General features: G+C 38.7%; 1 protein-coding gene across 1 annotated transcript in view; it reads left to right on the top strand.

The window, feature by feature from the left end:
- The window catches only part of NSMCE2 (NSE2 (MMS21) homolog, SMC5-SMC6 complex SUMO ligase), a 124,094-nt gene that overhangs the window by 46,224 nt on the left and 60,264 nt on the right, over positions 1 to 17,606 (top strand). The window contains exon 4 of the mRNA XM_054385503.1: positions 11,825 to 11,978. Coding sequence (XP_054241478.1) covers positions 11,825 to 11,978 — 154 coding nt within the window. The remainder of the gene's footprint in view (positions 1 to 11,824; positions 11,979 to 17,606) is intronic.

Genomic DNA, 17,606 nt, shown 5'->3' on the forward strand with positions numbered 1-17,606 from the left:
GAAGCCTATAATACCATATTTTTAGAATCCAAAGAACAATCATCAGTCATTGTGAAAGACCAATATCCCTTTACTCTGTTATCTATGAACGCTCTTTGAGGCTTTTCATTGCCTTTTCCAAGCAAGGATTCCAAACTAAGAACCACAGAAGTTGGTTTTCTGCTTGCACAGAAACCACCCCCCAAAAAAACCCAAACAAACCCAACAACCCAAACAAAGCACCTAGCTGTCACTATTGAGCAAAGGATTGTACTGAATTTGAGAAGAATGGGGGATGTTTGTAGTGGTAATTCTGAAATGAATGTGACTTTCTGCTCTGAGAATGCTGGTATGTAAAGTACAAAGCATAGGATTTTCAGAAGTGCCTACATGATTTAAGAACCTTGCAGAAACAAAGAGAGACTGAATCCTTAGCTGAATGGTTGGGCAATAACCTGAGATGTGAGAGAGTCATGTTCAAGTACTTACTCCAATTATCTTTTAATTAGTTATACAAAGTGGAACAACTTCAAACAGGTGAGATCAAGATGCCTTGCCTCTGAATACTCAATAGCCTATGGGCTAGGACAACTAATATGGGATGAGCAGAGATTTGAAAACTGGTCACTCACCTTACTGATGACTGTTTTAACCACTGAGATATTAAATCTGATAGCATGTGGGTTTCTCTCATCATTGTTTATGAGGAAGGATTTGCCTGGCTTAAGCAACTGACCCAAGGAAAGGGTTTGTGGTTGAGGCACCCATTGCCATTGGACAAATAGGACTCCCTGTCTCTTGGACAGTGTTTGCTTAGATAGCTGGCTTTTGTGATGTCTGTTTTATTGACTCTGGCTTTCTCCATCCATTTTATAGAAAGTTTGACTGTTTCATGTAGGGAGAGGATTGCATTAGGTAGCAGGATCTCTAAAGTTTCTGTGCTACAATTTGCATCTTTGCTGCAACTTTTTTTCTTCTTCTTCTTCTTCTTCTTTTTTTTTTTTTCATTTACTTGTATGCCACAAAGCAGGAATTTAGACCAAATAGAAGGGTGCAGGAATTTCAGCAGGGCTGATGTATTAAACAGCAGACGTGAAGACATTGTATATTTTTAAAATATATTTACTGGTGAGGGAGGAAACCATGCTAATATACTAAAGGCACTATCTTAGGAGACTCATAATTATCTCTACAGGATTTCATGAGTCTGCATCCACTTGATTTGTCCTAATTCAGAACCTTGTCATCCTCATCTGCAATCTCTTGCCCAGATGGAGCATGGAAATCGACACAAGCTTTCCTAATATGCAAATAGAGATCTGCAGTTCCACTTCAAAGAAGCAGCTTCTGAAGTGGGAGTTTTAATTATTCCATTTTGAGTTAGTGACTCTGCAAAAGTTTTTTTTTTCTTCTGCCAGTGAGTTGGGTGTTCTTTTTTTTCCTTCAGTTTTGTTACCCAACTTTGCAGCAGGCATGTTTCATTCTCTCTGTCATGCAAACAATGAAACAGTTGGCCAGTTAATGATCTATCTATTCGGTGATTGCAATCTGTAACTTCCTCAGGGAGTTGTTTGTCCTGTTTGTGGGTTCTTTTGCTTGTAGTATTTTATATAACAAGATGAGGTTCCTCATTGCTCCTTAGAGGAGTCAGTCATGAACTTGAGAACCAAGGGCAGATCTCATCTGCCTCATATTTTATAGAGATGAGCTGTGTCTGCTGTAAAAACTTAAGTTCCTTGGACAGGAGAATGTGCTGGTGAGGTTGGTGGAGAACAGAAAATCATGAATCAAGAAGTATTGTGTGACTGTATTGCATGACAGAAAACAAAGGGGAACAACCATGATGGGAATTGATGATAGTTAATCTATAGGAACTGGCCAAAACAACAAGAGATTGGCTGAGAAGCAGATGAAGTTTCATCTGATTGTGAATAACTACAGAGTGGTGTCAAGTAAAATGTAAATATTTTGCTATGACATGTACTCATAGAGAAGATCCCTGTTGAAGTTGAGAGCTTGAGGAAGGTAGATTTAGACTGGATATTAAGAAGAAATTCTGTATAGTGAAGGTGGTGAGAGAGAGGGGGGTTGCACAGGGAGGTTGTGGATACCCCCTCCCTGGAAGTATTCAAGGCCAGGTTGGAGCAACCTGGTCTAGTGGAAGGTGTCCTTGCCCATGGCAGAGGGGTTGAAACTAGGTATCTTTGAGGTTCCCTTCCAAGCTGAACCATGCTGTGAATCTATGAATCTCTGAGATGTGACTATAAGATTTAGTTACTTATGGTGAGTTACAATGTTCCACTTTGGATGGTGTGTTTTCACTTTATAATGATGTAATTTAGGGAGGTCAGCAGAGGAAAGTGCATGGCAGTAGCACTCTCAGGGCAAAATATTGCTAGGTGCCAGCTGGTGCACTTGGTTGAACGTGTACTACAGCAGCCTGTGAATAGGTCACCATAACCTATCCTTCCTGTGAGACTGCTGCCCCATGCCTGGAGAGGAGGCTCACTCCATCTTCTCCCTACATCCTTTGTCAGTAACTCAGAGGCTGGTGTTTAGTGAGAGTGCAATATATAAAGGGAAGAATGAAGGCATCCCATAGTTAGGGCTAGTAATAAGAAAGGGATCAGTTTCACGAGTGATATACAGTGAATGAGTCAGAGAAATGGAAGGAAGCGAGTTTGATAGAGTTAAAAGGAGAGAGCAGTACTGAAGAGTTGTGATGAGTGGTGATGAGAGGAGTTTCAAAAGAAGCTAAAAAAGGGAAATTAAAGTAATATGACAATGAGGAAGGACAAGTTCAAAACCAGTACTAAATATGAGAGCTAGGACTGTAAATTCATAGAATCATGGAATGGCTTAGGTTGGAAGGAACCTCATGGATCATCTACTAAAAGCCCCCTGCCATGGGCAGGGACACCTCTCAACTAGACTTGGTTGCCCAAGGCCTCATTCAATCTGGTCTTAAACACCTCCAGGGAGGGGGCAATCACAACCACTCTAGGCAACCTATTCCAGAGTCTCACCACCCCCATACTGAAGAACTTCTTGATAAGATCTAGTCTAAACCTACTGTCCCTCAGTTTAAAACCTCCTAGTCCTGTCACTTGACCCGCTTATGAAAAGTACCTCTCCAGTTTTCCTGTGGGCTCTCTTCAGGTATTGGGAGGCAGCTATAAGGTCTTCCTGGAATCTTCTCTTTTCCAGGCTGAACTACCCCACTTGCCTCAGGCTCTTGAACCAGCCTCTTGACATTCTGATAGTTAACAGGAAAAGTGAGCTAGCCTCCAAGGATTTTGGAAATTCAGTGGAACGATGTGTAGGGAGGTAATGTGGACAAGATTAATCCAGCATACTAGGACCAAAGGCACTTAGAATTATAATTTTCTGATACAATCCTGTTTCTGAGGCTTTGCATTAGTAACAATGACAGGACTATAAGCAAAGGGGAGACAAAGAATCGCAGTTGAAAATATCCTTCTCTGTCGAATGATACAGTGCCCACAGGGAGCCTCTGAAAACTAAGGAACTGAGAAATCCTGGGACACCTATATAACAAAAAGGATATGCTAGCATACCAGAGTGTCCTGTGGAAGAGAAAAGAATCACATAGAGTGCTGGCCAAGACAAGGAAAGAGGTGCAAGCTGTCAGTCAGAACTGCTAAATCAAGAAGGATAAGAATGGAAGTAAGACCTGGGATTTAGTGGCTAATAACTCTTCCTGAGGGCTGTCCCAATAGGAAGCTGGATAAGAAAACATCACTAATAATGACTGAAGAATGTGATATGTGGAAGGGGTCAAGAGAGAAATGTGTCTCTAAGGCATTGCCAGTAAAGCTCAAAATAAAGGCAATTCTGCCAGAGGGCACAGACTGGGGACTGTCACACAGATGAGGTGTTTTCTGCCTACTGCAGTGTAAAATGGGTACTCCAGTTTATAAGGAACCTGTGGGGATATGCTGCAGTGGCACTGTTCTGATTGTGGATTGTTGGGTTTTTTGTGTGTGTGCTAAGTGCAGCTCTGCACCATCACTGAATTCACTGTTGTGTGTTAAAGGTGAAGCTGACCCTGGCAGAAGTACTGCCATCTTGATCCATGTATTAATATAGATATATTAGTTCGGTGAGTCTAGGCTGCAAGTGTCAGCCAGGATATATGTTTTTCAACTAATGTCAGTTCAAATAAAGTATGAGTCTGTACTTAAGAAATCTTGTTTCTGTTTCCCAAAAGTGTAAAGGTTACATTTAGTCTTAATGAAAAATGACAATATGACTCACATAGCTGTTTTGGAGAATATGAAGAAGAAATGCTGTAAGTGATGAAGAACTTTTTGAGGACAAGAGTTTCATCAGACGAATTAAAAAAAAAAAAGAAGTAAAACTTGAAAAAGGCTGCTTGACTTTCACTGGAGGTGTATCCAAGGAATATGGAAAACATCCTCGTGGGAAATCAGCTGATTTTAACAATACATGCAGTGTGCAGGTCTCCAAAGGATAAGTCACCCTTTGTATTTATACAGGCATCAGCTTCATAGATGGCATAAATCAACAGTGTTTTGTGGAGGCTGGTGAAGATAACACTGAATTGTACTTGGTTTAGGATTTGGCCTTTTATTTCCACATGGGTTTTAGTGATCTCAGTCAACTAAACAGACCCATACAAAAGTAAACAGGTTGTTAATCTGAAATTACCTTAGGGCCTTCTTCAGCTCCCACTAAATCAATGTCTAAATTCCCATCAGTTTGAGTGGGATATTAAAGAAAAAAAAAAGCTCTAATATCCATGCTAATGTGTTTTCTAAATATGTGAATTAATCAGCTACTTGATAAACTGGTTCAACAGCCTGATGCATTTGCTGAATCAGCCTTGCTAAAACAGATGTACCATCTGCCTCAGTTTCGAATATATCGTTAATACAAAGCAACAATTTTATAAGAGTTGTTATTTTTGCTGTTATAGGCCTTAATCTGTGCTTAGGCAAAACTGCTTAGAACAAGATGCTGTGTATCTCTAGTGCACCAAAATTAGCTTGCATATAAATGGTTTGTGGCAGAACTTAAAAGTTCTTAGAGAAAAAGGGATTAGTAAATTTCTGTACTTGCTCCTCCACTGTGCCTTGAACCATTTTTTTTAGATGTTTTGGTAACTGACTCCAGAATAGTGTAAAATATTTTGCTTTATCATACTCATACTTTATGTGTTGAAAATCTACAGAGAAAACAAGATGCATAGAGACTTCTGTTTGGTTGAAATCATTGAGAAAATTCAGTCCAACCCTCATGGCAAACCATGGGCAATTGGGCTTTCAGTAATGCTGAAGGGATTAAGGTGCTAAATTCACTAACTTTCTTGACTTTGCTACCTTGGGAAAAACCTCACCTCTAACACTCACATTTATTGCTGTCTTTATGAGCCAGTTGTACACTACTGGTAGCAAGTAGTTTCAATACTGATATGTCAGTAAGATCCACTTTCATTGCTGCTTTTTACTCCTGTGCTCTTTGTGGAGCAGTACACAAGGTGTCTTGGAGAGAAACAAAAAGCTGTTCACAGTCTTGTCTCTACCGTAGTGGGTAACTGCACAAAATACAAAGAGCATTTTTTTTCCTGTTGAAATATGTGCAGATTAAAGCATTTTGCTTGGGGTGAAACTTCTAACAGATGGAAACACCAAGAAATGCTGTTCAGGCTGTAAACTTTGCATTTGCATCCAGGCAATTTTGTTTCATCACCTGGTGCTAATTTACTTTAATCCCAGTCTGTATATATGGTTCCTTTCTAAACAGGAGAAAGAAAGCAAACAGAGTAGGCTGGAGTCGGTTTCTGGCCTTACCTAAACGACTGTAATGCGCCATGACCTGCGAGGACTTTGTTTGGATATAGCCCAGTACACAGGGAAGCAGTGTGTGCTGTTTTCTTTATAAAGGTTAAACATCTCCAGCTGTGTTCCAAGTAGGGAAAATAAATCATGGAAGGTACTAGGAATTCGTTATGAGGGACACCTTCGTTACAGCCACCATATTGACACACTGCTTTTAAACCATGGCAACCCTGCCTCACCTTCAGACTGGTACTCTGGTAGAGTTTTAGGATGTTTGAAATGTGCTGACAGTCATTTTCTGCTGTGCTCGTACAGTTTAATGTGCAGTATTTGTCGTAAGTATGGGTCAGCCCTTATAAATATGCCTCTTTTGGCATTTCACAACTGTCTGTGAAGGTGTTGCTCAAGCAGATTCCCAGCCCTGCATCCATGATGTATAGAGGTGTTGAATCTCCTGAAGCAGATGTGGGCCCCTGGGCAATTCTGACTGCGGCAAAGCTGTGTTCAAACTAGTGCAGCTCCTGCTGCTGAGTGACAATATCCTTTTTGACTGCCCTTGCTGATGTTTCTAAGAGCTGTGTTTTATTTGTGCATCAACAAATGATCTGATATTTGCTAAGGGTTTGAATCCAGCCATTGAAGAATAATAAATGACTGTTTAGGTTGAGCTGAAATTTTGCAGCCTGATTCGGTTACAGTGGTGACTCACTTCGAGTTGGTTCTCACATGATTCACAAAGTGTATGGGTGACTCAGCCCACAAATTTACTTAGCTCCCATGTTATTTTCCCTCTCAGTGAAATAATTTGGTTATAATAAATAATCACAGCAAACTTTGACTTAGCCTGAGGTAAAATAAATGTGTGTCGAAAGGATGCATATTTGTAATAAATTATTTAGTGAGGTAAGGATGGAATAATAGGATGTAGGAACTATTAAACAAGAAAGGTGACACACAGTTTTGGTTGATTTTGTTGCATAGCAGATATAAATAAAGGGAGAAGAGTTATTTTTATCTGATGGAGAAGCTCAAAGAGGCTCTTTTGACAATGCCCATTCTTATAGCCAGCCAATTCTTGGCATTTATTCTCTGAAGTAAGTAGTTTTAGATTTAAAATGCCTGGGTCAGACATTTAAAGTGATGTCAGTTCAGAAAGTGTGAGATACCTGGTTCTGAAAACAGGGTATTCATAGGATGTTTTTGGCTAGTCACCCCCCACTATGCGAAGTTGTCTGTCTAATAAAATCCTGACTGAGTTCCTTTATCATATCAAATTCACAGAGGTAAGAAGTTACATCCCAAGAGGAGCTGTAAGATACTAAATAAGATGCAGCTGCTGTCAGTGTTCCATAAGCACAGGGGCAGGCATGTGGCTTCAGTTTGAATGCAGTCTAAGTTACTGTGAGTTTAGAGTTAGCTGGAGACATCAGTGTATCTTTTTTCAGGTTGTCCCAAAAGGATATAAATATCTAGGTAACGACATACCTCTGAACTTCTTAGCAATGAGTGACTAGGCATTCTCCCTTTTATAAATGAAATAACAAAGAATCTGAGAAAAGAAGAAATTCTGCCATTTTAGCTGACTTGATCATTAAAAGGGTGATTATCAAGCAGGAATGTTTCTTTACATCAAAAATACCAAATGTCAATAATATCCATAAATTAAACTTCTAAAATCCATATTTTGTAGGGATTAAATTACAGGGAAGAAATAACATTTGGATTGGAAGATTAAGGTGAGAATTCTGACTTTTTTTGGAAAGATCTTTTGGAGATTGTCACTGGTTTGAGGAAACATCCATGTGATTCAGGCATGACAAGAATTTTCTGAGAAATAAAATAAGTGGCACTAGCAAGCTTCCCAGAACCAAAGGACGTGAATGATAGCCCTGAAAAAGAGTACCTAGAAACAGTGACAGGATTATAATTACACAGCTAAAGGACTTCAGAGCTAGAGAAGACAGAAAAGGCTCAAAAATAACTGTGGAGCGTCACACGGCAAACCAGCACAATGCAAAGTCCAGTGGAGCATTTTTGTGGTGTGCAGAATGCCGTCCTTTTATCATAAAGTTTGCCAAGAAGCCACAAGCTTTTTCAGGCCTCTTTGTAGAGAGTGAATCAAACGCACATGTTAATTTGAACTTTCCCTCAGCTGAAAGAGAAGGTAAAATGATGGCTTTGTACTCAAAGCACAGAACTGGGATTTATTTGTTCTTGATTCCGCCACAGTCTCCTCGTGTGACTGTAGGTCAAGTTATTCAACTCTTCATGGTGCACTCTCCACGTTTGTAAAATGCAGTTGATGATACATGTGTCACAGTGAGTGTTTGAGGCTAAATAATATTTGTTTACTGTTTTGAGACATAATACTGGAAAGAACAGATTAATAAATGCTGCAATGATGCATGCAAGGATATGCTAATTAGTGCCTTTTTAGGCACGGATCCCTTACTGTATGTAGATGAATACTGCATGCTGGCCTAATTTCAATCTATGGTACCTTTGACCTCATTGGTTCTGGGTGACTAGTCTGGAACAGAATAATTTATTTCCTATTTGGTGGTTGTAGTAAGGGATGAAATAAAAATTCCCCAGGCTGCCCCTTAAAATACCCTGAGTTTACCATTATCCTAGCCGGTGCAAGCTGGCCTTTCAAAAAGCCTGATTTTTGGAGTCATAGTCTAACAGTTTATGCACAGACAGACACATAACCAGTGAAAGAATCTACAACAGAAGGCTCATCCTTACAGCCATTGCCAGTTGTCAAAGACTTACCATGAGCTGGCTCGTTTCATAAGCATTGCCCATCAAATATATTAAACTCTTTGCACGTATCAGCTGTGACCAAATGGTGTGGTCTCTTGCTATGAGCAAATGTATCTTCTGATAAGTAAACCACAGCTATGTTCTTGTAAATAATTGGGGTTTTTTTAGTGTTTCTGAACGTGCTTTTCAGTCAGCACTGCTGGTAGATCATGTATGGAGTATCATTAATTATCATGTGTAACGTGTCTGTTCTCCCTCTTACTGCTGAGCTCCCATGTTAAATACCTGTGTGATTCTTTGCTGCTATGGGACTGTCACAGCAGATCCTTTTGCTTTTTCTATAGCTGTAAACAAGCTGTTGTGACTGACTCTTTTCACCATACGTCCTGAACACTCCCAGTTCATAGTTAAATGTCATTTCCAGGATGCTATGTAGGGTGTGCGTGCCTCCACCCCATTTCAAAATCAATGTAACTCTCCATGGATTGACTAATGACTGGAAGGTGTTACTTAGCGTGCTGGTTTTGGCTGATGGTGCTACTAAATGAACAATTGTTTGCTTAACATGTCTTTCATGGTTCCCATGTGAAGTAACTTTTACTGACAAATTGAACATGCCAATGGCTTCACATTTGCTAAGTAAGCATTTTTCTGACATGCTGCTGAGACCAGAAAGAAGTATGACCCCAACATGTGGCCCTGAACACTAATAATTTTATCCTGTCCCTTAGCCATATCCTGTGTTTGCATTGTCCTCATACATTTTGTTATGCTGATCTCATCATCACTACATCCATCATGAATCTGTAGAGTACAAGTGGATGGTGAGACCTAAAGAAAACTGTAATGTACCTGTAAGGGTGTTGTACTCATGCAGTGTGTAAGATGTTGCAATTCTGTCCCATTGTGGGGAACTAGAACTGATGTCATGGTCTCTTTAATTTGTTTTCATTTGCATTGTTGGCTTAGACCATTCTCAACCCTCTTCATGGAAGAGGATATGCAGCACCAAAGAGAACTTGCTTGTGCAGAGCAAACATATTTACTTGTTATAGTGGGTGGACATGCCTTATGATTCACCTGTGATGTGTTGACCTTCCAGAAGGTCTACTTGGCATTTCAGTAATAGCATACATGATGGTATAGTATCGAGTGTGGTCAGGAATGGTGTCTCTACTAATCATTTTAATGAAGCATTCATCTGGAGGTGAACAGAAACTGAATTTAAATTATAAATGTGAAAGAAGTTAAACTTATATAGGAAAGAGTGTTCTTTGAGCATTTCTCTATCTGACATTTTAGGTTTCTGTGTTAGATGTTTGGTTCAGCCAGTGTCATATGGAGTGTATTGCTGGGCTATCCTCACAACATAAAGTATAGCTGTTGGGAATACAGCTGGTGTGAAGGACCTTTTTTTCCTTCGTAACTGGTGGAATTGCTGATGTTACCTTCAGCAAACAGCATGCTGGCTCCTAAACTTTGTTACATATATGTCAGCTTTCTTATGGTTGCATACACTAGATGGCCAAATCTCTTCTCCAACTGAATAATGTTGGGTTTGGTTGTGATAGGCCTTCTTTGCAGCAGTTTGCTATGATGCTGTCACAGGCAAATCATTTGAGTGAGTGTGATTGCCCCCTTTGCCCTGGGCTCAGGATGTTCTGTTCTCCTTTACCCCTTTTATCAGGTTTCATAGAATAAGGACTGTGCACTACTGCTTGGTTTTATGCAGCAGTCTGAGTATCTGTGATGACACACTGTTGGTTTTCACAGGCACCCTGCTCCTTTAGTACCAAGATATCCCAGAGTCTTTCTCATTCACAGCTGGATGCTGTGGTAGGTGGTCTCTTATCTCCAGGTGCCTTTGAAGACTACATACTATCACCTGGCAGTGCATGTTCTTTTTTTCTTACGTTTCTTCTTGCCACAACTTGCATCTGCTTAACGTAGATGTGCCAAACTGGCTTTACTCTTGGAAGAAATAATAATTTTATGGATTGCTTTGCTTCGATTAAAAGGAAGGTAAAGTTTTCTTGGGTATGTAGCATTTTATATATCGGCAATGTCCATTTTTGTTTGAAAATATATAATTTCTTTGGCTCCTGAAATAAAATATATTCCATAGGTTCTCCAAGGTCTTTGTAAACCCAGAAGCTTGTAAACAATTCAAAGTGAACATTTTTTTTTCTCACTAGGCTCTTTTCCTGTCTTTCACACTGAACAGTTTCATGCTCTGGTGAGGGGCAGAATTTAATGTGTGCGGTAGGGGAAGAGTGGCTCAGCAGAAATGGTGCTTACCTCCTCTTTTTCAGATTGGTGTGTTTGACCATATGTTTGGGATAGAAATAGTCTTTGTCTGGTTCAGAGAATGCTTAGCATTAAGGATTTGACGTATGTCCACCTTCTTTCCGAGTTTGTGCTGTCACTGATCATCATTGCACAGCTCAGTCTCTACCACCTGTAAGCTAGTTGTTACGAAGGCCTGTACGGTTCCTTTGATTTTAATGTTGGATTGAGAAACAGAAGAGAAAATTCTAATTGGTTTGGGGGAGTTCTCAAAGTGCTTTTGCACTCTTGGAGTGTGATAATGTTGCCTGTGTGATGACTTCTCTTTTATTTCTATTCATTTATCCTTCAGATCATTCCAGATATAATTGCTATATGCAGGTACTTTTCAAGAAGCTGTGTTTTTGCCTGCGTGCACAGCATAATGCTTCACACGGCACAAATATATTGAGGTGGTTTCCTTTTATATTAACTATCCATACTGCCTTTGCTGGTGTTATCACACTCATTATGCATGTAGATTATCAGCTTTCCTCAAAATGGTGAGAGAGTGGAGGATCTAAGACTCCTCTTTAAAAAGTTATTTCTGTTTTTCACTCCCCTTCTCTGTTTTTAGGCAGTCGTATTCTTTAGTTTCATTCATGTTCAGTGTTATACTGGTTGTTGTTAATATTTTGTCCTGTACCAGTCAGAGATGTAAATTTGACTGCAAGGTTCAGTTCTCACTGTTTTTAGTGTGAGAAATACCCTGTGTACAGCAGCTGAGTTACAGGACACCAAGAAGTTAGCCTCCACATTTTATAGGTACTTCTGCTGAAAAAAATAGCTACCTAGACGTTACGTTTTCAGAACAGGAATCCAAACTGTAGTCCAAAAAAACAGGTTGTGTTAATGAATTTTAGCTTGATGACTTTCACACTGTATTAAAATGTATTGGAATAAATAACATTCTATTTCTTATTCCTTTACAGATAAAAAGAGAAAAACCAGAAAATATACCAGATTTAAAAAATTTGGTAAAGGAAAAATTTACTGCACTGGAGAGCATGAACAGTGACTCAGATTTGCAAAAGAATGAAAAATACATGTATTTTAAGGATCAACTTAAAGAGATGAGAAAACAATGTAAGTCTTATTTTTTTATAAAATAGACTCTTTGAATGCCAAATGGTAAGATGTGACTAACTGTCCTAAAATATAGAACTGCCAGTTATGGCACAAACCAAGATGAGTGTTCTTTAAAATCTTATTTAAATTGATATCTGTGTAGAAAAAAGCACATGTAATTACCTTGGTAGTACCTTGGACTCCTACAGTTCCTGTGGCGTGCAAATGCAAATATCATTAAAAAGTTGGTTCCCATCTCTTTTTCTCTGTAAGGTGGGCTTATGCATTTGAAGGCTTCTTTTTTTCCCCCTTTTCTTTTTTCTTTCCTTAATTGATAGGATCTTCTAAAAGGATTAGGTAAGCTGTTTTCATTTGTCACTTAAACAAATTGCTCCTGTTTCACAACTTAGGATGTGTTGCAACTCTAAGACCTTTGCTTTAATCGCAGAACTGTATTGTTGGAAAATGCTTACTGTGTGTGTTCTCAGGTTTACAGCTTCTATCCATGTACCATGTAACACTGCAATGTATTAAAATAATTTTTTTCTTAATTCACATGACTTAATCAAATGCTATAATTCTAAGTTACTTGTGCTTGAATTACCAGGAAAGTTTGAAAGTGAACAGTTGTAGTATTGATGCAACAGAACAAAACTGTATGCTTTTATTGCTCTGCACGTATAGCAGCCATTAAAATACCACTCTGATTACTGTTGCCAGGAAAGTTCATGATCTCTAACACTATTCGTGCTGTTCTTCCCCAATCATATTTATGTTTTGAAATCATATTGTTCTGCTTGCTGTCCCTTGACCCATGTACCTGTTCCCTCCCCTCCTTGCATTTTGATTTCAACATAAACTAGTATCTCAGGAACTTCAGGAGTCGTAGATTTTTGATTTATACTACTAGAAAATGGTATTCTGGATACTCTCCTGTAGCTCTCCTTGAGTTTTGTGTTTTTCGGAGCTCTATCCTAAATCTCCTGAAACTAGTGGAAATAATTCTCCCACTGACTTCACTGGACTTTGGATTACTTCCCTCTAGAGATTTATGAAATGTGAGGACATGCTCAACAAGGTGAATTTTAGATCTGATATTTCAAGACTTCCTAGAATTAGAGCTTGAGGCTTAATACATTTGTTTTCCATCCTTATAGTTTTTAGATTTTGGATTCAAGTGTTAATACAGATCCCTGAGTTTAATAAAGCTCTTGGCACTACTCTAAGAATGAACATACCAAGTTGCAGACCACAAAACAATGTAATTTTCACTCCCTACATAACCATAAAATTATTACTGCCCCACCATTATGTTGTAATTTCTAATTTCCAGGTGTTTGTAACTGAGAAGATAAAATCTTGATAACTGACTTTGGATTTACTTTCTACCCTGTAATTGCCTGAGGAAGGGGTGTATGTCCTACTAATACATTTAGCTCAGGCTGTGGGACTGAGTTCTAACTGGCAGACCTGTTAGTAAAAAAAAAAAAACAACACAACAAACCAAAACAACAAATTAAATAAGCATAATAAGACTTACTGTCTAAAATATGTATGTCTATTTATATATACAAAGACATCACTGTGCTACTACTGCTTGAAATCCAGATTTGTCTTACTAACCACTGGGACATTTTAGTTGTGCCTAGATATCAGACTGTGCCCAAAATGGAATGCATGATGATGTTGTATGGACTGTTATGTTCAGTACATAGACTTGATCAGGTGGGTCAGCTTGGGTTTGGTAGAAGTGATGTTTTTGGTGAGGTAAATCCATTGGTTTTGCTCCTATTGCAGCATTTAATGCAATTTAAAGGGTTGAATGGAAATTTTTTTGTAAGCTTTCACAAACAGTCTTGGATGCAATATAATGAACATGTATTCAAATGAACAGTCTGGTGCAGCCCACGTTCTTTTGAAATGGAAAACTAAATGCCACCACAGGCCTTCAGATAGAAAACAGGTGGAAAATTGGAAGTCAAAGTTTTCAAAGCAAGCACAATTCTGCTGCCTCAAACTTGCATTACTGTTATGTCTTCTGCCTAAATAATCTGTTGAACCACCATAAAGTCACTTTCCTACTTTACTTTCCTTTTCAAAAGGCTCTTTTACCAAGAAGGCTCCAAGAAATTCCTGGGTAGTAGTGAGTGATTGAAGATCAGTGGAGTTTATATTCACATACATAAATTTGCTTCTGTATGATACAGTGACCTGGAACCTGTAAGACTGTTCAGTTTCTCTATTTATTGTAGTTATGTGATTTGCTTGCCCTAATTACCCCTAATCCTCCCTCTATTCTTCTGCATATTTTTCTCAGTCATGTCCAGCCTCTAAAAAGATACATGGAGCTGAAGAGCAGAGATTTATTCACAAGCTAGAAAATAGCAGATCCTATTCTTATAGCATCAAGGCCTTTAGTCTTAACAACTTTGAGAGAGGCTAAACAGATGCATGTGCTCCATGATACAAAAAGTCTCTGCTCATTGTTGGGCTTTATGTAGTAAATTATTATGCAGAGATGTCTAATTGAATGCTGTCAGCGTTACCTAAAACATCATATATGCCGCATAGAAAGTAGTGTTACTGTAAAGAAAGAGTGGTAGAAAGTAGTGTTACTGTAAAGAAAGAGTGGGCTTTAGAGGTAGGAGTTTCTAGGCTGCAATACCAGCTGAGCTGAAGATACATAACATCTATATAAGATGTCTACCAGTTCTGATGAGCTGGTAGTTTGCCCTACAGCACACCGTGTGTACTTTTGCTTTTTTTAATTTTGTAAGGAGAACATTAAGGTCACCCTATTAAATACTCCACAGCCATGCTCAAGTCAAGTCATCTGTGTATTTTTAGCTACTCCTGTATGAGTTGTGCTTTCAAAAGCGTGAGTCCTACAATACTAGTCCCACAGCATATTATAATGTCTGCAAATTTTAGGACACACTTTAAAACTGCTTGATGTTGAGTTACAACAACTACCTCGTTACTATTTTGGCTTGAGCTGCTAAGTTAGGGCACGACTTAGTGTGTAACTCCTGCTCTATTTCAAGCACACATATACAGTATGGTCCAGTTTTTAGCTCCTTTTTGGAATTCGGTTCTATTGCTAAATCAGCTAAAATAGAAAAACCTCAGAGAAGTTTTCTTGGAGGAGTTTTCCTGGAGTTCTCTTTTGTTCTAACCTTTTCTGTCTCAAAGGAGCAAATGGGGTAGATGCTAAAATGACTTGCCATTAATCATTGCACATCTTTTATGCAGAGTTTGGCATTTGTATTCTGGAATAGCTGAACAAGGAAATGTTGTATTCTCACGTTGTCTTGCTACTTTAGAAATTAACTAGGATTTGACGGACCATTTTTAGGTATGGTGCAGAATGTGAAGCAGTTAAATATAACCTGATTTTAATGGAAAATTAAGAAAGCTAATACATTTTCTCTCTTGACATCTTGGGAGCTGTGTGGCTGTTCCCTGCCACCTGACAGGTGACAGGCAGTGCAATAGGTAGCTCTAACACTCAGGGAGGGGAACAGCTTTCTGTCACCTTCAGATTGTCCTTTTCTCTAGGCATTCTGCAGACCTTCTTAGCTTTGAACTTTAGCAACAACTAAGCACAGAAATGAAATTGGGAAAGTGCATCTCTGTGGCAGTAAGGGTGATATGACTCAGAGTGGTTTCTGTCCTGCTTATCTTTCAGGCAGTTTGCAGGCATTCTCCCTCAATCTGTGAGCCTTTATTATGCAGCTACCTTAGTTGGAATTTGTGCAAAATGATGCAGAATCTCCACCTCTGATAAGGTGTGTCAAAACACTGTCAGACAGGTTTTATGTGAACAGCAAGTGATTTTTCTGAAGTCTGTTTTCAGAACTATCCTATATTTCTAAATTCCCACTTATTTTTAATGGAAAACATTTTCGTTTTTCTACTCAAACATGCTAGATCAGTAGAAAAGAAGTGTTGATTATTTTTTAAAACCCCCTTTTCCCAACCCTTTTGTTTACCTCAAAATGGCTACAGTATCTTTCCCAAATAATTGAGCACATTGAGGGATAGTCACTAAATCTGGTAATAACGGAAAATTCTGAATCACTGTGTATGTGCTTTGTAAGGAAAAATTTTTGTGACCTTAACCCTGCATGACTGATGCTATTGTTGCCCATAAGGATCCTGGATCTGCAAAGTGCTTAGTGATCTCCTTTTGATAGGGTGAAATGCTTAAGCAAGTTGCCCAAATTAAAATGCATGAGTAGATCCTTTGAAATGTGTGAGATGGCTGGCATGTTTCACTTCCTTATTGTAACCACAGTACAGAACCTTGCAGGACTGAGCCCATAGGAATTAAGTCATGATTACTGCAGGAATTCTATCTTTGCATTTTGTATCTTCTGTAAATTTAAAATCCCACTTTTTGTTTAAAGTTGTATTACCAACTCTTTTTATTTCATGCCAATATATATGTATATATCAAAGGCATCTTCTGGCACAGAGTATGAGAATTTTGCCTTCACAAAATGAAAGGAAGATCTATCTTTAATCTCTATGTATCAGTTTAAATTTCTGATACCCTGTAAAAGGAGCTAATCATAAGGTATCATCTCTACTCCTGTGATCCTAGCTGCCACTGCTGTATTTGCTGAAGGTTCTTCAGTTTCACGTTCGGTGCCCAAAGGATGACAGGTTTCCATAGCCCTTTTATAGCAGCTGATAACATGTACTTTGGAATCATTGATAACCATGGTCTGTGCAAACACCCAACAGATGCAGACTTCAGTAGGCATTTTGTAGAAAGTGTTATGATTTGAGTGAATGACAATGTTGCTGGTTATGCCAGGTTGCTGAAGGATTCAATTTGGCAAATGTAGAAAAGATATTTTTTGGATAAGGAACAAATGATTTTGAGACATGATAATAGCTGAGGCAACTTTTTCTTATAAGAAACCAGTCATTGTAATGTAGCTTGGAAAGTAGCAACACTGTGGTTGTAAAAGCTCTTCCTTGCCCATTTCCACTGAAGAAAAAAAAAGTCTCAGAGGTTTTGAAAGGAAAAAGTATGTGTCATGATTTAACATCTTACTAGGATAGATTTAAAGTTGCTATCAATAAGCAAACATTTTGAATGGAGAAGATTTTCAATTTGCTTTTCAATGTTCAAGTAGATGCCATTATGCCCTGTTGATAGATTGTACTTTAAGCCATGCATATGCTGAGAAATAATGATGTAAACAAAGAAAAAATGTATTTTAGACTAGTTTGGGGTAGAAAAAAATGACTGCAAAAGGAATTCTCTTTTGTGCTGATTTTGTGTTGGTTGATTTTTTTCATAGTACCTTATATAAGGCTATCTTTTGGATTTGTGCTGGAAACAGTGTTGGTAACATTGGGATGTTTTAGGTACTGCTGAGCAGTGCTTACATGGAGTCAAGGCCTTTTCTGCTTCTGGGTGAGAAGACTGGTGGTGCACAAGAAGATGAAAGGGAATACAGCTGAGACAGCTGACTCCAACTGACCAAAGGGATATCCCATGTCATATGATGTTATGCTCAGCTATATACTATATACTATAAGATGGGGTGAAAAGAATAAAACAGGATGTGTTTGGAGCAATGGTTTCTGTCTTCCCAAGTAATTGTTGGTATGATGGACCTCTGCTTTTCT

Source organism: Indicator indicator, chromosome 12 (assembly GCF_027791375.1).
Source record: "Indicator indicator isolate 239-I01 chromosome 12, UM_Iind_1.1, whole genome shotgun sequence".
NCBI lineage: Eukaryota > Metazoa > Chordata > Aves > Piciformes > Indicatoridae > Indicator > Indicator indicator.